Genomic DNA, 23,195 nt, shown 5'->3' with positions numbered 1-23,195 from the left:
GAGAATTAGTTGGTCTGGCAGATGCTGGGAAAATGGGGGTGCTTGTATGTGTTGGCCATGGCTGGATGAGTGTTGGAAGAATGCTGGAAGAAAGCTAGGAGTGGGTTGATGATGGTAGATGTTGGAGAGTGTTGAATGGCGAGTGCTGGATGAGTGCGGCGCTGAGTGGAGGACTGCTGGATGAATGCTGGCCGAGGCTAGGTGGGGCCGAATGACAAGATGGAGGCTGGAGAATGCTGGGTGAAGGTTCGGAGGAGTTGTTGTAAGGGAGTGGTGGCCGGCAAGGAGGTTTCAGTCTTGGGGGCTCACAAAGGGGCGCACTAAGGAGCAGGCCCCTTAGGTCGCGCTCCTTCGGGTGCATGACGCCATCAGCGTCGCAGCAGATTTAAAGGGCCTCAGTCGGCTCCTGATAGGCCGGCTGAGGTAGTGTGGGGCGCGGCGAGACTCACCGCTGTTTCCTGCTCTCTTCAATAGTCTCGGGGATATTTCTTTTTAATTTCCTTTCCTTTCCGTTCGCTGAGAGATTGCTCTGTTCTGCGCGGCTCACCCTCGGGGGTGAACGGGCTCTTGCCCCGAATGGGCTGCGCCAACTGCGCGAGCCCCGGCGGAAGAATAGGCGAGGTGAGGTGAGGCGAGGCCTATTGCTGGGATGGGAGGGCGGCGAAGTCTATGCTGAGTAGAGGGGACAGAACAATGGCTGCGGAGAGCTCTTAAGTGCTGCTGACAGAAAGATTTAAGATCTTGAGCGCGCACAGACAAGAGTGCATTGGAAAGGTAGAGAATTTTACAAGGTGACAAATTGGGGTGAAACCCTGAAAGGAAGGATATTTACTTTTGTAAAATGGAGAAATTCCCTCTTTCAAGAAAAAATGTTTTTTTTCAAGATGCAGGTCACGTTCTTCTTTCAAGAATACATGGCCTTCAAATTTAATTTAACTGAAGCCATTTCCATAGTGAAGTGGTGCACGGTAAAGGAATGTGTATACAATCCAGTTCTCCTTTAACCTTCCTTGTTTAGGGACGAGCAGTGGAGAAAAGAAAATATTTACTATACTTTCTTTGAAGCCTAAGGTTACTTAATATCTCCAGTCCATCTCCTTGTTCTGCCTCAAGCAGCAGAAGGGGTAAAGAAGGGGGGGTCCATGTCGACAAGCTCCTGAACATGCTCCTTCTCTGGAAATTGTCTTTTTTTTCAGGTTTCTTTTGTTTCTCCCAGGAGGTCGCCACCGGATGGGCAGAGTTTTCGAGGGTTTTCCTTTGAGAAGCCGACTGTTCCTGTGCGCACTCATGGAGAGACAGATGACGATGATGATGAAGACTATGAAAAAGTAAGAATCCACTCAACAGTGAGCAAAGGGGGGGGGTGCGGGGCTTCCTGGAAATGCTCAGAATTGCTTAAACCTAACCAGTCCTTGCTGGATGCTTTTCGCATATAGATTACTGGATTATTTAGGGTTGGGGGTTTTTTTATTATTTTAAACAAAAATTTCAGGGGGGGGTTTTTGTTTTGTTTTTTTTTAACTTTATATTTATTAGGAAGGGCCCAACATTGAAAGCAAGCCATTTAAGCAACTTGGCTGGATACAACTTATCTGGCTAAATTTCACGGTATATTCCACAGCACGACTATGTTGCTGAAGAAAAGGCATGTATATTCGTACTTAGCCATATAAGTTATAACCGGCTAACGGGGTTATTTTCTAAAGGCTTATCGCATGCAAAAAGGGCCTTTTCGTATGCGATATCATGCAAATTAGGGGGAGGGGATGAGACGGGGTGGGGAGGGGCAGAGTCGGCGGTGGCGATATTCGGTGCGAAAAGCCGGCAGCCGGCGCACCGCCATGGTGCGAAGGCCCGCCCCCTGTTTTCGCAGGATTCATCATTCTGCAAAAAAATGATGAATCCAGGCCTAAGTTAGACCTGCTGTATGGCAGGACAAACATAGGCCTAGATTTATCAAAATGCTATAAATATAGCAGAAATAGCGCCCGAGATAAAAGGGGCATGGTTAGGTTAATTACCCTGCTCCCGCATCGCATAGGCAATTTCTACAAGGCAAGATAAATTTTCGCACTTGTGCTATTTTTCACAGGTGGGGGGGTTTAGGGGGGTGCTGTTACAGAAACATTCTGAGGTAATCATAGTAAAATTGACATCACTAAAGATTTGTAATCATTATAATGGATGAAAAGTATAACTAGAGGACTTATGCAGCTAAGCAACGGCTGCTACTTAACCATATAAATTCGACTTATCTGGCTAAATAGTCCTGAATTTGCTTTGAATATTGAGCCCCTATTATTAACACTCATTTATATATAGGAAAACACATAGGGATCCAGAAAGTAATAAAATTATATTATGAAAAAATACAGAAAGGTATTATCCCAAAATTTTGGATGAAAATCCATAAAGGGAAGCAGGAAAATTCAAGGAGATAAGAGAAGTAAACAAAAAGAAATGGCAAAGCAAGATGGAACCACCACATATTCTAAATCAGAAGAGACTTAATCGGGGACCTCAGAAACTTATCAGTGACCTCTGGAATCTAGAAAAGCTTTCAATTGTTCAGGTAAAAATAAATAAATAAATCATTACATGGATAGCACAGCATGAAGGAAACCCCCCAGAGCAACAGCCTCCTGCTAAATCAGGAAACATTCTAATAGCTTGCCCACGAAAAAGGGAATTCAGATCCCTAAAATACAGTTTCATAATCCTGCTAAGATCTTGCTCCATAATGAAAGAATCTACGAAAATTGCATGTTCAATAACTTCCAATCCTGAGTTTTCTAAGAAATTCATCATATTAAAACTCTGTTGAAACCTGAGCAGATTGAGCTTGTCATGAAATAGGGCGAGACACTAGTCGAAAATAAACCTTGTTAGAGGGAACTTGATCCAAGAAAATTTCAGTTTAAAAAAGAAAACCTTGACCAGAGAATGTTTTAAATTGCATTTGCCATCTCAGATTTAAGACACTTATGGGCAACATTGACATGCTAATACGTCTTGCCAAAGTAATACATAGAGGGGGAGATTTTAAAAGGTGCGTACGAGAGTAGATTTGTTCACGCAACCCAGTGCGAACAAATCTACTCCCGATTTTATAACATGCGTGCGCTGCCGCGTGCAACTTATAAAATACAGGGTCGGCACGTGCAAGGCTGTGCAAAATCGGCAGCCTGCGTGCACCGAGCCGCGCAGCCATCCTCTGGCCTCCCCCAGCCCTAACTAATTGCCCCCCGCCACCTTTATTTTACAAGTTACGCCTGCCCAAGGCAGGCGTAACTTGCGCGCGCTGGCCAGCTGCTGGCTCGCCATATTCTGATCCGGGGGCTGGTCCGGAGGCCGCGGTCACGCCCCTGGGCCGGAACCATGCCCATGGCCCTGCCCCTGGAACGCCTCCCCAATGACGCACAGGCTGCAACACGCCCCCCCAGGAAAGCCCCGGGACTTACGCACGTCCCGGGGCTTGCGCGCACCGCCGAGCCTATGCAAGATAGGCTCGGCGTGCGCAGGGGGTGGAAGAAGCAGCTTTTCTGGGGTTAGGCGCGTATCTTACGCGCAAAACCCTTTGAAAATCTGCCCCTAAGGGGCTGATTCACTAAGACCTTTGTCACACTCTGGAGCAGTGGGAAAAGCCTTTAATGAATCCTACTTTTGTAGAAAGAACATAAGAAGTTGCCATGCTGGGTCAGACCAAGGGTCCATCAAGCCCAGCATCCTGTTTCCAACAGAGGCCAAAACCAGGCCACAAGAACCTGGCAATTACCCAAACACTAAGAGAACCCATGCTACTGATGCAATTAATAGCAGTGGCTATTCCCTAAGATAATTGATTAATAGCCATTAATGGACTTCTCCTCCAAGAACTTATCCAAACCTTTTTTGAACCCAGCTACACTAACTGCACTAACCACATCCTCTGGCAACAAATTCCAGAGCTTTATTGTGCGTTGAGTGAAAAAGAATTTTCTCCGATTAGTCTTAAATGTGCTACTTGCTAACTTCATGGAATGCCCCCTAGTCCTTCTATTATTCGAAAGTGTAAATAACCGAGTCACATCTACTCGTTCAAGACCTCTCATGATCTTAAAGACCTCTATCATATCCCCCCTCAGTCATCTCTTTTCCAAGCTGAACAGCCCTAACCTCTTCAGCCTTTCCTCATAGGGGAGCTGTTCCATCCCCTTTATCATTTTGGTTGCCCTTCTCTGTACCTTCTCCATCGCAACTATATCTTTTTTGAGATGCGGCGACCAGAATTGTACACAGTATTCAAGGTGCGGTCTCACCATGGAGTGATACAGAGGCATTATGACATTTTCCGTTCTATTAACCATTCCCTTCCTAATAATTCCGAATATTCTATTTGCTTTTTTGACTGCTGCAGCACACTGAGCCGACGATTTTAAAATAATATCCACTATGATGCCTAGATCTTTTTCCTGGGTGGAAAAATCTTCTATCCAAAAATGTTCACGTTGTTCTTGTCTTCCCCCCCCACCCCCCACACTCTTTAAATATTTTCTTTCTTTTAGAAAGCATCATAAAGGGACCAGTTACAAAATTATCCAGTTGTATTTGATACACGTGTCCTCAATATAATTACAAATGCAGATACAAAATGTAAAGATTTCACCTCAAGGCGTTTTATTAGATCTTTCATAAAGTGCAGTGCTCACTCCCTCAAAGGTCAGTCTAGAGCTGTACTCATAGCATTATGACTAGCCCTAGTAGACAGCCAAAGAGCAGTGTAGGGTGCAACACCAAAGGACCTGTTAGTTCTAACTGCTGGACTCACAAACAGGCCGATTCAATATAAAGTGCGGGAGAGCCGGCACTCCATGTTGAGCGACCGCTCTCCCGACGCGCGCCCAGGCATCTCCCCATGGCGCGTAATTCTCTATTTAAATTCGGGTCCGCTCTAATAAGGAGGTGCTAGGGACAATAGCGCGTCCGTTGCGCCTCCTTACTAGCGGAAGTGGCGGCTATCAGTGGGTCTGACAACAGACACTTAATTTTACCAGTGTCGGTTTTCGAACCCGCTGACTGGCAGGCTTTTTTTTTTTTTTTTCAAGAAGATTTTGGGGTTTTGGGGTTTTTTTGGGGCTTCCGACTTAATATCTAATAGGCTTATCAACATGCATTTGCATGTGATGAGCGATATTAGTTTTTGCGAGTTTGGCCACGTGTTTTCAAGGCGCTATTACCCCTTACAGTATAAGGGGTAATAGACATGCGTCAAAAACGCGCAGCCAAACAGGTGCTAAACGGTGCACTCGGCCGAGCGCACCTGTACTGAATCGGCCTGAAAGTGTTATTGGACAGGCTTCAATAATTAATGGAGGTTGAATCCATTCTTTCCTGAGGGAAGGCCTCATGTAATTATGGCTAGGTTTTTTAAAATTAAATAATTTAATTTGTACAAAACTGGTGTCTAGCATACATTTCCTACGAATGCCGAGCTACAATTAGCAAGCAGCTACACTTTTTACATTTTTGGCCTCCACAAAACAATTGCAGCTGAACATAGTTTAAATTTTCCAATGAAATCCACCTCAAGACTTCTCATTTAAAATTGCACAGTGTACAGTATTATCACCATTTCCATTTCACTGTGAGAACTGATCAGATGGGCTAGGCTGTCGGCGCCGAGCCCCGCCGGGGGAAGGCCAGGGCTTCTCTCTCCCCCCTCGGGGAGACCCGGCGACGACAAACGCGGCGGAAAGAGTAAGCACAGCCTTCTTGAACCTAAAATAAAACCGTGCCGCGCCAAAAACGAGAGCCCCGCCCACCGATCCAGCTCCTCCAATAGGAGCCAGCCCTTGAGGGGCTTTAAATCGCTATCCAGCCAGGCGCCGCGTGCCGAGCGTCGCGCGCCAAAGGAGCGCGACAAAGGGGCCTGCCCCTTTGTGTACCCCTTCGTGTGCACCTTTTTAGAGTCTTACCAGCGTACAGAATATCTGACAACACTCAGAGATTAAGCAACCGCAGACAACGACCATTCCACACTCTGCATGCAACCAACCTTAAACAACTACCTCTCAAACAACTCAACAAACTGCAAACAACTACCACTCAAAACTAAGCATCCACAAACAACAACAACTCTGCTTTCAGGCAACCTCAAAACAACGACCACTCAGCACTCTGCTTTCAAGCAACCTCAAAACAACGACCACTCAGCTCTCTACATTCAAGCAACCTCAAAACAACGACCACTCAGCTCTCTACATTCAAGCAACCTCAAAACAACGACCACTCAGCACTCTGCATTCAAGCAACCACAGACAACAACCTCTGACAGCAACCCAGACATCTACCACAACAACATTCAAACAACCTCAGACAACAAATACCCGACTCTCAACATTCAAACAGCTCCATTATTAAGCACAACCATACCGCACTTCACTTCCCACTCTACAGTAGTTGAACTCTCATTTGACCAACACATTTATCATGATATACTCCCACATTCCAGTTCTTAAATACTCAAACTTCACCACCAATATAAGGATAACAAAGAATATCAATTCATACTACAAAACCCTCATACCAATAATGACGTCACCACTCACTCAAATTATAGGTTTAATGACGTTTTCTATACTGCTACTGAACACACAATCACTCCTAAAAAAGATTAATCTTTTAGACGACATACTCAACGATGAGTCACCTGACATATGCGCAATCACGGAGACCTAGATCAAGAGCACTGACGTCGCCGTAATAAATCAACTTCCATCAGATGTATATGATTTGTTCTCCATTCCGAGACCTAAAAAGAAAGGAGGGGGACTTCTCCTGGCAGCTAAAAAGAAATTCAACCTCTCCCTACAAAACACCACCCCCCCTCATAAGATAGAAATTGGTCTCTTTAAATCCAAAAGCCTGCAAATTTGCTTAATTTATGCACCCCCTGGTATACTGGAAAAGAATCCATCAACACTTACGGAATTCATTACAAAATACATTGATATCAACATGCCAGCCATCATACTTGGAGATCTTAACCTCCATTTTGACCGATCCCCCCTCACACCTGCATGTGATGCCACACTCGTGACCCTTAATGCAACCGGTTTTAAACAAATTGTCTCAGGCACAACACACAAGGCTGGCCATACACTGGACGTGATTTTTACTAATTCTCTCATACAACCTGACCACCCCCAATGCACACCTATACCATGGTCAGACCACTACCGAGTAGACACACACTGCACCATTAACTGCAACCCCCAAGCAACACACTCAAAGAAAAGAACCATTGAATTCAGAAAAAAATGCCAAATAGACGATATTATCGAAGCCATTACAGAAGATATCCATAAATTAGACCTCTCTGATGCCAATACTGCTTGTACCTCTTGGCATCAACTCACCAGCAGCATATCTGATCGACTCTGTCCACTACTAACGAAAGAAATCAGCACTGATAAAAAAGATAAAAAACCATGGTACAACACAGACCTTAGAATGATGAAACGCGATCTACGTAAACTGGAAAAGAAATGGCGCAGAAATCAAGATCAAACACATCTACAGAAATTCAAATCCCTACTCCATAAGTATCATAAAACAACAGATGAAGCCAAGAAAAACTACTACACAACAAAAATTCATCAATTCCAGTTCAACCCGCGTGCTTTATTCCAATATATTGCTAACATTATTACCCCACCTTCAAACAGCAATCCAGAAAATGACGATAAAAACAAATGTGAGAAGCTAGCTACCTACTTTTATGACAAGGTCTCTAATATTATGGCACGCTTTATTGCACATTCTCCACCGGTATCCCTCCCACCTAGAAGCTCCTTGACCACTTCACCTTAACTCACCAATTTCGAAAACACGACTGCTTCAGAAATTGAAGCTATTCTAAAAAAGATAAAACCTGCATTGCACCCTATGGATATAATGCCTACAAAAACACTCCTCTCCATCCCCACTAGGATTGCTCCTCCCATCTCCAACATCATCAACAAATCTATATCGACTGGTGTTTTTCCTACGCAACTTAAACATGCAATTATAAAGCCGACGCTCAAAAAACCAGACCTGGATCCATCTGAACCTGCCAATTATCGTCCTGTCTCGAACCTCCCATTCTTATCAAAAATCATAGAAAAAGTAATCAACAAACAACTCATGGACTATCTAGATGATAACCAATTACTATTCCCGTCACAATACGGTTTCCGTAAGAACCATAGTACTGAAACGCTACTAGTATCCCTCTCAGACTCTATTCTAAAAACACTAGATTCTGGTCATTCATACATTCTTGCCCTGCTTGATATTTCTTCGGCATTTGACACGGTCAATCATAATATCCTTCTAGCCCTCCTCTCTCAAATCGGCATCACTGGCACTGCATTAAACTGGATCCAATCTTTTCTGAAAGACAGGACATACAGTGTCAAGTTGGGATCCCAAATATCTAAACCAAGAAATCTGCTACAAGGTGTACCACAAGGCTCTTCGCTATCATCAACACTGTTTAACATTTACTTAGCCCCTCTCTGTCGACTCCTAGCAAAACTGAATCTCCGTCACTTCATATATGCTGATGACGTACAGATTATCATCCCTATTAATCATTCCATCTCTAATGCTCTGAAAACCTGGGAATCAGCCCTGGCTGAAATAAAAAAGCTTCTCACAGAAAACTTCCTAGCTATAAACACTTCCAAAACGGAACTCATCCTCATCACGCCACACAATAACATCCCCTCCAACACATCCCACCTTTCTACATCTGTTCTTCCCCAACTACAGCAAGTCCGCAGTTTTGGCGTCATAATTGACAACCATTTCACTTTAAAGAAATTCATCTCTGCTACAATAAAAAATGGTTTTTTCAAACTTCACACACTAAAAAGAATTAAACCTCTTCTACATCCACAAGATTTCCGGACGGTATTGCAAGCCACCATACTACCAAAAATTGACTACTGTAACGCAATACTCTTAGGTCTCCCTAAAAACTCAATTCAACCTTTACAGATGTTACAGAATGCAGCAGCTCGATTAATCACCAATACCCGTCTCCATGATCACATTACACCAGCACTCATGTTCTTGCATTGGCTTCCAGTAGCATCTAGAATTACCTTTAAAGTTCTTTCCCTTATTCATAAGTCGGTCTATAACCAAGAGATGCAATGGTTCTCGGAGCAGTTTGTGTTCCGCACCTCCAAGAGACCCATAAGATATATCCATCAAGCTAAATTTGCAGCCCCGCCAACTAAACATATCAAACATGTGACCACAAGAGACCGTGCTTTCTCCATAGCGGGAATCAACTTATGGAACAAGATGCCCACTGACCTACGTCTGGAGCCCTGCCATAAGAAGTTCAAACAGGGCCTCAAAACGTGGTTATTTGAACTAGCTTTCACACATTGATATCCAATTAACTGAAATGCCATTCAAATTGCTTCCCCCTATTATCCCCCTACTCCGTGTCCATCCTCCCCTCTTTCCCTCCTCAAATTCCTCCTACACCCTATCTACCCACCCATCCACGATCATGATTTTAATTAGCGTTATATAACAGAAATGTCCTCTGTGCAATATAGAACTTGTATCCACTCTCAGCACCGTTATTGTAGTATATGCTATTTGGTTTTAGTGTTGGTTCGTAAAGGTTTATTAGTTACTTCAATATTTTAATTGTATGTTAAACACTAATGGATGGTCCACGGTCTGTACAGCCTGTTTTCCGTCAATTCTGTTAATTGTAATTTATTCTAATTAATACCTATTAATAATGTCAATTGTAAAGCCTGTTGCTAAGTTTTTGTTAAATGTAAACCGCGGTGATGTATATCTTTACGTACTGCGGTATATAAAAATCCTTAAATAAATAAATAAATAGGCTCAGTTTTCATCACTGTTCTGATAACATCCAAATCTGCTTGAGTGGAACATTGAGCATCATAGGCTGTGACACCCCCACCCCCATTATTCATTGTCTGGAGGGCCAACTTATCTGTGTCTTGGTGGGAATAAAACTGAAGGTAACTGCTGCTGAAGCACCTGGTAGTCTAACAGAGGATTCCTGTACCTGTTATTGGGGGACAGCAGCATAGTATTTAATAACATTGGGAATTTGAAAGTCATTTTTTGCCAGGAACTCATCCTGGGTACCCAGTTGAGTTTGTGGTTAATAAATAAATAAAAATATAAAAATGTATACATCCTCTCTGTACAGTGCAGAAGTTGTAGATTGTCCCATTAGAAAAAGGATGTTGCTTATCTCCTCCAGGTTACACTATGACAGTGTTCTATGTTCCAAGATGCCTGGTAAGAGCATATGCAGGGTGCAGCTTCTGCAGAACTGTACCTGTCACAGATGTCCGGCTATGGCTAAAAAAAAAATTTGGTCAAATAATAAAGTCCATAAAGGAAAAAAAACAAAACTACAAGTAATCCTCCTAGTTTGTGATATAATATATTGACACAAGAATAATTTACTTTATATAGGTAAGAATCATTGGAAGCTTAACTGCAACCATTGTTGCTGCCTGAAATCTATAATCATAGGTCTGCCTGGGGTGGGCAGTGTTGTTTTTTAAAAAATATGGTGCCAGCCAGCACCATTTGTAAAGGGGAGCCAGTGGCACAGGAGTGACTGGAGATCGCTCCTACCCTTTCTGTAGTGAAGAATCCCATGGAAGGGATAATTGTGAAAATCCAAAAAACAAAAGAACCACAACTAGTCTTATCGCCTTAAAACAAGCAAACCCAACAAAGACTCAAAGAATGAACTTTAAAGCTGTGCACACCCTTTGTGCAACTCTTTGTGCTTCATATAATATTTTTTCTTTTATGTTTTCTGTTAAGTAACCTTTTTTTCAAGTTCCTACCTTATGCCTTTGTTAACAATTTTATTATAAATGTTCTCTGTATTTGACTATGGAAATATTTTTTCCTGCTTTTTCTGTTTTATGTAAACCGGTATGATTTGCATTTTAATGTAAGAATGTCGGTATATAAAAATTATAAGTAAATAAATAAATAAATAAAATGTGTTACAATGTATTCAAAAGTTTTTATGAAACCGCATCAGCAAGCCTGACAACGGCAGTATAATCACTTGCCGTCCGGACCACTCGTCATTTGCGGCATTTGTTGACCAGTTCAAAATGTATATTCCAAAATTTTTCAAAATGTTATTAGTCAAGTAAATGACATCTGTTCCTCAGGATACAGTAGAAGAGTAGTAAGCCCGACATCGGCCGGTGTTTCGCATAAATATTGCTTCATTATAGAACAGATGCTGTTTGGAAAAAGGTTTTTCTGAACCAAAACCCGAAGGAAAAAACATCCCCAAATGAAAAAACAAGCCAAAACAAAATTTTTACCTCGGCACAACCCTAGAAGCTATTTTTAAAAAGGAAATTGTTGGCCATATACCTAGACATGACTTAAAGGGGAAGAGCCAACATGGATTTAGCAAACAGAGGTGTTAATAAATATGTGGATAAGGGTGAATCAGTCAATATAGTATAGGGATGGCCAACTTCAGTCCTCAAGAATCACAAACAGGCCTGGTTTTCAGTTTAACCATAATGAATATGCATGAAGAGATTTGCATGCAATGGAGGCATTATATCCTGAAACCAGGCCTATTTATGGCTCTTGAGAACTGGAATTGGCCACCCCTTCTATGGTGTATCTGGATTTTCAGAAGGCATTTTACAAAGTTCCTCATGAGAGATTCCTCTGGAAATGAAAACATTATAGAATAGGAGTCAGTATCCTATAGAACAGTGGTTCTCAACCTTTTTTTGGCCGGGACAAACCTGACAAATGGTTCTCACATGCATGACACACTGAACATGTGACCATCATGGGGCTAAATGTAAACATGCACTCTGCATCCACAGGAATCCCCTCAACCCCCAGCAATGAGTACAGAGCAGATCTAGGGCATTACCCTGTACAACTCGCCATACAAAAAAAATATTCTGGTTCTGATGACATCCCAGTAAAAGCAAAACAAACTCCTTTTACTACCAGGCAAAATAGCCTTCCTTATGAAAAGACAGTAATTTACCACTAATGCATATCCTATTGAGAAAACACAACAAATAAGATTGATACAAATGCCTACATGCTAGTTAAATACCTCACCTCGGTCACACACCCTTCACCAAGTACAGAAAAACCACAAATTATAAATATGGAAACAGAAACTGGAATGGAAAACCAAAAAAGCCACTCTGCATGCAGTGCGAACCTGGAGAAATGGAAAGAGAAATATAGCACTTAACAGACTCTCAGGATTTGCAATAATGCACACAAACTAACCGGCACAAAGTTACACCTGTATTATGGAACACACTCAACAGTAACAACCCTGTCTAAGAAATACAACTATTAAACCAGGCCCTAAACACTAAAACATTTCCTATTGGGAAAACAGAATAAGCCAAGCTGCTATAGAGCCCCACACAGAAATAATTGTAAAGCTATACTAAAAATGTTACAAAACAGCTGCTGAACAGAATAATATTCAACAATTAAAAACTCATAAAAATTATTAAAACATGTCCAAATATCAATAAATATTTCAAAACAGCAGACATCGCATAATACCCAATAATTAAAATGGCAGTCCATCAAGAAAAATAACCTTAAAAAACCACCTTTACTTACCCTCTCCAGCAACTCTCCTACTCCTTTCCCTTCCAGGCCAATAGCACTCACCAAAAGCAGCAAGGGCTGCTGAAGCTCTGTCCTCACTCACAGTCCTCTTCCTTAGCGCCCACAACCAGTCACCAGCCTCTCACCCAGGCATCCATTCACACCCATACACACAAGCTCTCACCCAGGCATCCATTCACACCCACACACACAAGCTCTCACCCAGGCACCCATTCACACCAGCTCTCAGCCAGGCACTCATTCACACACAGATGCACCAGCTCTCAGCCAGGCACTCATTCACACACAGACACACCAGCTCTCACCAAAAACTTCTTCCTTCACTGCAGAGATGGGCTCCAGTTCTGCCACGGCTTTACTCTGGCGGGCCTTCTTTTTTCGCCACCACATGAATGGGCTCCCATGGTGGCCTCGGTCGGGGTCGGGTTTCCTCTTCGCCGCCATGGGAATGGGCTCCCATGGCGGCTTTGCTTCGTCGGGGGTCGGGTTTCCTCTTCACTGTGCGGCCTTGTTTCGTCGGAGTTCAAAAACTTCTATTCCTCCCACCCCACCCCCGAGCATTCTGATGCTTGCCTCACCGGCCAATCAAAGGCTTCCTCCCTTCTTCCTACTTCCACTGGTAGGGAGGAGGCTTCAGATTGGCCTGTGTGGGGGCAGGCAGAATGAAGGAGGCTTCCCATTGGGCAATGGGGGTAGAAAAAAAGGAGGCTTCCAATTGGCCCGCGGGGGCTGGAAAAAGGCAAAAGGAAAGTAGAACGGGGTAGTGGGACACTGGGAGAGGCAACACACCTGCCGGTGTTTGGCGACACACTAGTGTGTCGCGACACACCGGTTGAGAAGCGCTGCTATAGAGAATTGATAACTGGTTAAAAGACAGTTTAGAATTGGATATTAGAAAGTAGTATTAAATAGCCAGTTTTTTTAAATGGAGAAATGTAAATAGTGGAGTGTCCTAGCAAGAGCCGGGTTTTGGGTGTGCAGCCACACAGGGTGCCTTACCCGAGGAGGCACCTGCTCCACCTGTGCCCCTATTCCTTGCAGGTTCATGGACTGTACCTCACTGCCACTGGCAGGTATTTTTTTTAAGTACATTCCCCCAGGTTTGATCCTGTATCATTGCCAATTCCCACCCCACCCCTTCCCCAGTGTGATCCCCCCTCTTGCAGCAGGAGGAGAGCCGCAGCAGTGCTTCTTACCTGCAACTGTCTGCTTCCTCCTTTGCTGGCTCACTATGAAGTTTGATCCATGCAGGCCTCCATAGTCTTGTAGTACTTGCTAGGTGTGCGTGGATCAAACTTCCATAGTGAGCCAGAAGAGGACAAAGCGCTGCTACTGCTAGTTTCCTCCTGCCAGCAGAAGAGCAGAGAAAGTGAACAAAGGGAAGATAGGGGCAAAAACTGAATGGGAAGAGAGGGAGGGAGCGTGAGCAAGGAAGGATGTGGGAGGGAGCCAGTGACCAAGGAGATGGGGGACGGAGGGATGTGAGTGGGCAAGGAGAACTGGATGGGTGAAAGTGAGGCAAAGTGTGGCAAAAATAAGCAAGGGAGATTGGTGGGGAGGAGAGTGAACATGGGCTACATGCATGCAAGGGGGCTGTGGTGGAGGGATGAAGGCATGAACACTTGAGAAGAAGAAGAAAAAAAACCACATAAAAAGGACTTGATTTGGGGTAGCACTTCATCCTTTGAACCGGCAGGCCCATTTGTCACATTGAACATAAGTGAAACCTCCTGATCTTTTTTTTTTTTTTTTTTCCCCCCCACCATATTTAATTTATGGTAATTTTTAGAATTTTAGCCCACCTTTCCAAATAATGATCACCGCAGCTTATAGCATTTTTCTTTTATTAGAATTCAGGTACAGTAAATTCCTGATCCAAAGAGCTTACAATCTAAGGTCCTAATTTTCAAAAGCATTTACAAGCTTAAAACTGGGTTTTACATGTAGATAAATGAAATCTACGTGTGTAAGTGGGATTTTGAAAATTGCTACAATATATGCCATTGAATTGTTAATAAGTTTTAACTGCATTAAGTGCACCTAACGTGGGTAAATGGCTTTTGAAAATTGCTGTGATAGTATGTTACATTTACACGTGTAACTCCTTTGAAAAATCCCCTGTGAGTACCTGAGGCAATGGCAGATAAAGTGACTTGCCCAAGTGACAAACAATGACAGTGGGGGAAGTGGGATTTGAACCCTGGTTTTCCTGGATCTCAGCCCATTGCTCTAATCACTAGGCCACTCTTGTTAAAAATGGATTGCATATAACATGAATGTTGAATTTTAATTCATACTTGACCTCCTTCTCGCCTCCACTCCCAATTTTCCTTGGATGGAGGGAGGGTTTGCTACATTTGGTATTTACAAAGGGCACTAATATCCATAAAGCCAGCCCTAGCCCCAAGGATCCACACTGGGACTGGTGCTATTAGCATACCCGATTCATAAATGATCTAAAAAAAGAGAACAGTGAGTGGATTATAAAGAACTGCAGAAGGACCTAGCAAGACTGGAGTACTGGGCATCTAAACAGCAGATTGCACTTGTCCACATTAAATTTAAAGTGATGTACATAGGGCAAAATAATCCCAACTATAGTTACATAATGCTGGTTCCATATCAAGAGTCGCCACTCAAGTAAAATATCTTGGAGTCGTCGTGGACAATGAAATCCTCAGCTCAGCGTGCAGCAGCAATCACTGATACAAGTAGGATGTTAGGAATAATTCAGAAAAGAATGGAGAATAAAAGAGAATATCATAATCCATGGTGCGACATCACCTTAAGTATTGTGTGCCCCACCTAAAAAAAAAAAATAGAAATAGAAAAGGTACAAAGGAAAATGGAAACAGAAAAGGTACAAAGAAGAACAACAAAAATGATAAAGGGGATAGAATGGCTTGCTTAGGAAGAAAGGCTAAACAGGTTAGGGTTGTTTAGCTTGGAGATGAGGAGATATGGTAGAGGTTTATAAAATCATGAGTGATGTGGATCAGGTAAATGGGTGGCAATTATTTATTTTTTCAATTAGTACTAAGAATAGGGAACATTCCATGAAACTATCAGGTAACAGATTTAAAACAAATCGGAGAAATTATTTGTTTCAGTCAACATACAATCAAGCTGTGGAATTTGTTGCCTAAGTATGTGGTTGAGGCATCTAGCATAGCTGGATTTAAGAGATTTAGACAGGTTCTTGGAGGCAGTTCATGACCCATTATTAAACAGGTAGACTTGGCAAAGCTACCACTTATCTCTAGTAGTTAGCAACAGGGATTGGATCTATTCTTTGGGATTTGCCAGGTACTTGTGACCCGAATTGGCCACTGTCTGAGACAGGATGCATGGTTCAAAGAGTTTTTTGGTCTGACTCAGCATGACATACCTTATGTTCTTACGTCCAAACCCCTTTTAAACCGAGCTATGCTAAATGCCCTGGCGCATCCTCTAACAACAGATTCCACAGCTTAATTGTGCACTGAGTGAAAAAAATACTTTCTCCGCTTTGTTTTAAATCTCCTACTGTTACTTTCAGGGAGTGTCCCCTAGTTTTAGTTCTCTTTGAAAGGATAAATAATTGTTTCTTATTTCCCTGTTACACCTCACTCATGATTTTATAAACTTCTATCATATCCCCTCTCAATCTTCTTTTCTCTTTAAAGCTGAAAGCTTCAATCTGCTCAGCCTTTCTTCATAAGGTAGTTGTTCCATCCCCTTTATCATTTTTGTTGCCCTTCTTTGTATCTTTTCTGTTATCTGTTTTATAAGATGAGGCAACCAGAACTGCACACAGTACTCAAGATACCTCTGCACCATAGATTTATACAGAGGCATTACGATGCTCTCAGTTTTATTCTCCATTTCTTTCTGAATAATTCTTAACATTCTATTTGCTTTTTTGATCACTGCTGTACATTAGGCTGAGGATTTCAAAGCATTGTACACACATGATTCCAAGGTCCTTATCCTGAATGGTGACTCCTAATATGGAACCAATTGTATACCTATTGTTAGGATTATTTTTCCCCTATGTGCATCACATCCATGTGTAATTTCTTTCAGCTAGATCAATGAAATATATCACTTCAAAAGTATCCTATCTTTCCTGGGATCAATATAGCAACAAACATTTTAATATATGAATACACATTAGATAAGTAATAGATCTCCATAGACCTATATATAGGAGGAAATATTGGATGGATTGGGCTTTTACACATCTAGCACAATAGATGAAGGACTGAAGTACAGGCACTAACTCATACTTTGCCAGTTAACAGGCATCAGCAAGATAAAGTTGTATGTAAAAGTTTAGGCACCCTGGTGAAATTTTATATTTCAGTGAATCTCTAAGTTTATATAAGCTGACACACCCTCTACGTAGTACAAAGTTAAAAAAGTTCTTAAGGCATAAAATGTTGATTTGTTAGGCCTTCAATTAGTCAGGTGAAGGCAATTTTACAGTTGAACAAATACTCTAACGTTTCTAACCTCTCAGATTGTGATTGTTCTATCTACTTTCAACAACCATGAGCTCCTCTTAGTAGCAACTGTCTGAGCATTTGAAAATGAAGATGCTATAATTCACTCTTACAAAGCAGGGGAAAGTAAACAAATCTCTAAATACTTCTGGCTAGCAATTTCTACTGTCTGAAACATTTTTATGAAATGGAAGTTACATGGAACTGTTGATGTCAAGGCAAGATTTTGAAGACTAAGAAAATTCTCTGAACTTCCCAAAAACTGGTCAGATCTGCAAAACAGAACCTGTAGTTCACTGCAAACAACTGCTGAAAAGCTTAGCTGCTACTGGATTAGTTGTCGACAAGACTAAAGTACTGCATTGCTTATACAACAGTGATCTGCATGGGAGAGTTGTCAGAAGGAAACTTTCTACAACCTCACCAATATAGTCAGTATCTAAATTATGTAAAACAAAACCTTGATAAGCCTGAACTCTTTTGAACAAAGGCTTTGGACTGATGAATCAAAAATTGAACTGTTTGATCACAACCATGCAAGATACTGTAACTTCCCTTTCTTCTGACATTTGAAATTGCTGGAAGCATTTAGAGATTTTTCAGTAGCCTTCCTCTACTTTGTAAGGGTGAATTACAGTATCTTCATTTTCAAATGCTCATACAGCTGCTCAGAGGAGCCCTGGTTGTTGAAAGTATAGAGAAGAACAATCATAACCTGAGGGGTTAGAAGGGTCAGAGTATTTGTTCAGCTGTGGAATTGTCTTCAAATAATACAAGATCTAATGAGTCAATCAACCTTTAGGGCCTTATTAACAACTATTTTTTTTAAAGTAATAATGAATCAAACTTCTGCACATGCCATATTCATGGTTTTATTATTTTCAATATGTTATAATCAGTGCATAGTAATTTTATATTAAAAATTTCAGAAAAATGTTGTGCTTAACTTTGTACCATGTAGAAATTGTCAGCTTCTATTTATTTAGAAAGGAGTAGGCAACTCCAATCTGTTTTGGAGTGCCACAAACGGTCTGGTTTTCAGGTTATCTGCAATGATTATGTATGATGTATATTTGCATACACTGCCCTCCATTGTATTTAAATACATCTCAAGCATATTTACCATGGATATCCTGAAAAGCAGACCTATTTGTGGAACTCCAGGACCAGAGTTGCCTTCGCCTGACTTAAAGATTCATTGTAGCATACAATTTGACCATCGGTACCTAAACTTTAGCACACGACTGAATTTTAATATAGTCATATGTTGAAAAGCAAGTGATGCACCTGCATTCCATAATTATTCACTGATAAAATGTCTTTGTCTCTTTAAGGTATCCTTGCCCAGGTCGATATTTGTCAGTACAACTGAATCTTTTGAAGTAGAAAGGTAATTCATTTGAATAGTTAAAGTTAATATTTAAAAAACGAACTTCTATGTAAATGCCAGATTTTATACACTATTATAAATCCAACCTGGGGTATGTGAGAAACAAGCAACTTCAAGCAATTTGATTCCTCTTGAATCATTTTTTTCTGTATGTTCAGGCAATATCATCTCTAGCATTTTCTATAGTACTCTAATGAAGAGAGCACAGATCTTGAAAACTAATCATAAATGTATTGCATTATGGGGCAGATATTTAAAAAAAGAAATGAGCTCCTAAATTTAGGCCTCTTAAATTAGGTCCCTAAGTTTTCAGCTGAAAATGCACATACATTTAGAATCCTGAAAGTTAGGACCGCTATTTATTTGCCTAGATTTAGGCTGCTAAATTAGATGCCTAGGTCTGAAAATCAGTTCTAAGCTCATAACTTTGTTTCCCCACCCTAACTCTGCCCCATAGCCACCTACATTTTAGGCTCCTAAATTTAAGAGCTTAGTGAAACTAGGAGACAAAATTTAGGGACTCGGCCCTAGTAAATTTTCAAAAGGGCTTATGTAGGAATCTAATTCCAAATGTTAGGAGCCTAAAGCCTTTGAAAATTGGCTACTATACCGTTTAAAAAATGTATCACCTGCAACTTGTTTGACTTTCATTTCCATTTTTATATATTTACACATTTGTGTCTAATTTTAAATACTGTGGGATGCTAAAAAATATAGAATGCTGCTGTTGTAATGGAGGAAGATATAGTAACAGACTAGATCTCAACATGTGGGAAAAGCCTTCCTAAAGAGTCCCATCCAAGGGCTGGCATGGGGATGCAGGTTTGGGTTCCCTGTCTGTCCTGAACATGAAGAGGACCAGAGGAGGGAGAAAAAATGTCTGCCATTTCTAGGAAGCCAAAAAGCGGTTCCGAGGGTGCATCCTAGAGTAAGCATACTTCCAGCCCTCAGATTGGTGCTTGGGCATACTGATTGGGAAAGGGGATTTAAAAAAAGAAGGTAAAGACTAATCTTCTGAAAGTGTTGGATAGTTTGAATTGTTCCCAGTATTGCAGAGCACTAAAGTGTAGTATTATGTACCCTCTGAAAGGAAAAAGTAATGGTTTTGGATCTAGCAATTTTCTTTTTGATTTTGAGGCATGCATCCAAGTGCTGGGCACCCCCAGTCTCTCTACCCATGGAGCTTATCAGGGAGTCAGTGAGAACATTGTTGGCTCCTTGGTCCCTGATCAGATTAGCATAAATTTGGTGCTCTGCCAGTGGGGTAAACAAAAGTTATATTGATTCTTGGCAAGATCTAAATAATGAAGAATACAACTCCAAATTAAAAAGTTGTTCTCCTTTGGAAGATGCTTAGCAGTATATTTCAGCTGTATACACCTGTGGAGATATTTCAAGTGTTGCAATCACACTGACTGCGTCATCAAGGTTGAAGTGCTTATTTAAGATATTGAGCTTCTTTCATGCAAGTCACATGAGAAAAGAGAAACGCATTTTAGTGTCATTTCTTGTACAGCCTGATAGGAGAGAAAGAAGCCTCTTTGAGGCCAGAATGGCTTGCTAGTGTTGCATCCAGTTGGTAATTACTTTCCCTGAAATTGTTCCAAATATCCAGATTCTTTCTTATCAACATGCCTCTATTGTGGCTGTAGCTGAATATACAGTTTATTTAGTATTACTCACCTCTTGCATTAAAACAAAAATTTGACCATTTTTACTTTCCCATAATGCAATGGTATCAAATACTAGGTTACCATATGAGGATTTCCAAGGTTTAAATTCTCATAAATTATTTCCCAGAATCCCCCTCACAAAATTATACCTCTAGAGGTGGGGAAGAGTCTCCAAACAATCAGGCCAACTTGCGTTTGGGGAAGGAGGGAACCCTTGGTACAATCCTGCCATTGCACACTGCTCCTCCTGCTTGCACTATGTCAGTACCGCAAGCAAATGTTTTCAAAACTCTCAGGCCATGCAGGATGCTCTGCCTCATGAGGTCAGCACAGATGGCCTGCAAAGTTAGAAAATGCTTGTGGTGCCAGCGTTGTTTGAGAACATGTTTACTAGAACAGTGCTCTGGGCAGATATTTTTGCAGGTGTTGATATATCCATCCTTGTGTTGCATCTCTGGAAGATGACCTGTATTGTTGCTTATTTCCAGGATATTCAAAGCCACTAACCCAAGAGGAAGCCCGTTGAATGGGTTATATTGTATTAGGAATTCTAACACAAAGCCAGGAAAGGTAAAACTGCATCTCAATCAGTTGGTACAGGCTGTTGAAATGAGACAACCTGCCCTTTGTTTTGTTGACAAACTGAATATGGCTGTACATCTTAAATTCTTTTCTGATATCTTCATCGATAGCCAGTACACCACTGCATTTCACTGCAATATTGAATTTGAGTTGCTTTTCAGTGAATTGCAAGAAGCAATTATATCATATGTAATGTTTCTTTCACTCTGTCCCAAAATGTCAGCCTCTGTCTTTCCTTTGATGTCACTGCAGGCAAATTAATTTGATGAGCAATATTTAGACGATGTTCTCTAATGCTTTTTTTTTACGACATTGCATTTCATGCGCTTGAAGCCTGCATGGTTGCTACTAGAAAGAAGGTAGCAGTGATAGATAGAATAGCAGATTCATACATAATTTTGCAGATATTCCACAAAATTAGCATACTCGGAAATAACTATTGACCGTAGAATATAATTTCTGCATAAAAGGTTGAAAATGGCCAAATTTTTGCTAGCTTTTGCTGAAAGTTTCACATTTCACTAATGCTGAGCTGTTCATTTAAAGGTGTAACATGACATCTTTACCTATTTAATCTGAGTTATCTCCCTCTTACATAGTTATTCTGATGTATTTGATATATATTGGTTAAGGGACATATTAAGGGTACCAAATGAACACATCAATAATTTGTTAAAGAAATCCATGGAAGGGCAGAGGTGGTACCTTAACTAGGCAAGCAAGCATTTTAAGGGTTTTTAAGATGCAACCTTTGACAAAATAAAATGGTTTTAGTGCAGATTTTTAGGGGAGGGTTGACCTGACAGTCTTCTCCTGCATCTTTGGGCTTTCAGCTCGCTCAGAGCAAGGGCTGGGGTCTGGCACTGTGAGCCTTCATTCACAACCCCCTGGGGATTTTTTTGTCCTTTTTTTCTGTCCCCTCCCAACATTAGTTTAGCCAGTCATTGAGGTGATGGTCCTCGACTGGGGGCCATGCATCAGGGCTCTTTCCAGAATCCTGGATTCATGGTCCCCCTGAAGGCTATACATTTTGCCTCCCCAGTTGACTAGGAAGAGGGGGAGACAGAAAACCACAACTGAGAATCAAATTTGGGTCCCTCCACATGGCGATGTACAGCACCTACCATCAGGTCAGCCCCACAGTTTAATCAGCTGCCTTGCACTGAATATATAACTTATATTCCCATGCCTTGAATTTAATGCTGTACCTTTTTTTGTTTTTGTAAAGGTATTGGTTGTATGGGACACATCTTCAGGCAAAGTTAGAAACTACAGAGTCTTTGAACAGGTTGGTATAAATCTTAAGTCAAAAGAAACACAATGAACCTATCTGCCTCAACAGTACATTCTTATATGCTACATTTCAAGGGAGCCAATATATTTTATTTTTAGCTAACATGAGTTCCGGATCAATGTGTTTGAAGCTGCAAGCAAGACTTCACTTTTGTTTTCATTTTGAAAGTATTTGACATCCAAAAGTTCTTCTTTTCCCATTAAAATTTACATTCTAATTATAATTTTGATTTCCCAAAATATTAGAATATCTTCAGATTTGAATACCTGAAAATGTTTCACTTCCAAAATTTAAAACTGTACAAGAGTCCTTCATGCTAGGCAAATACCAAAAAATATGGATGACATGGAGAGCATTTAAGTTTTTCTCCCTGACCCGAGCTGCTTTGTGACCTGCAGAGTATCCCTTATGAAAAGAGCATAGATAAGTCATAAGGTCACGTTTACCCTTTTCTCATTGCGTCCCGCTAATAGCCACAAAAGATCAGCAGCAGGTAGAGTAGAAATCAGACTGTTAAATATTTGAATAGTATTTTCTTTTTGCCATATATATTTTTCCAATCAAACTAGTTTGAAGTTATTTGCTATAGCTACAGATTTTGGATCTCTAGACTATACACTATACACAAGTGCATTATGGGCTAAACACATAGTGGCAGATTTTAAAAGGTTGCGCGCGGGCATACATGTGCGCCCGATTTTATAACATGCGCACCTTGCACGCACCAAGCCCGCTCCAAGCCACGCTGCCTTCCCCCAGTCCCTACCCCCCCACCCCACCCCACCTTCCCTTCCCTTACCTCCCCCGCCCTTTCCCCCCTACCTTTTTTGAGTTCTTTTTTAGTTGCTAAACTTTCTTCAGCTCTGGGGCTCAAGTAAGTTGCGCGCGCCGATCAACTGCCGGCACGCGATCCCAAGCACAGCAGCAAATGGCCGCTGTGCCTGGAACCTCTGGCCCCAGCCCCGCCCACACCCCGCCCCTCCCCGCCCCCTTTTTGCAAGCCCCCAGGGCTTACGCGAGTCGCTGGGCCTTTTTAAAATAGGCTCAGCGTGCGTAACCTTTTTAAAATCCGGCCTTTA

The 23,195-nt window shown here is 41.6% G+C and overlaps 1 protein-coding gene across 3 annotated transcripts in view; it reads left to right on the top strand.

Moving 5' to 3' along the window:
- SH3BP2 (SH3 domain binding protein 2) overlaps positions 1-23,195 on the top strand; it is a 212,575-nt gene that overhangs the window by 180,806 nt on the left and 8,574 nt on the right. For all 3 annotated transcript variants that reach the window (XM_029592104.1, XM_029592093.1, XM_029592083.1), the window contains exons 9-12: positions 1,217-1,328; positions 18,512-18,567; positions 20,729-20,810; positions 22,051-22,110. In XM_029592104.1, the coding sequence (XP_029447964.1) occupies positions 1,217-1,328; positions 18,512-18,567; positions 20,729-20,810; positions 22,051-22,110 (310 nt within the window). The remainder of the gene's footprint in view (positions 1-1,216; positions 1,329-18,511; positions 18,568-20,728; positions 20,811-22,050; positions 22,111-23,195) is intronic.

Source organism: Rhinatrema bivittatum, chromosome 1, assembly GCF_901001135.1.
Source record: "Rhinatrema bivittatum chromosome 1, aRhiBiv1.1, whole genome shotgun sequence".
NCBI lineage: Eukaryota > Metazoa > Chordata > Amphibia > Gymnophiona > Rhinatrematidae > Rhinatrema > Rhinatrema bivittatum.
This window is presented reverse-complemented; position numbering and strand designations above follow the sequence as displayed.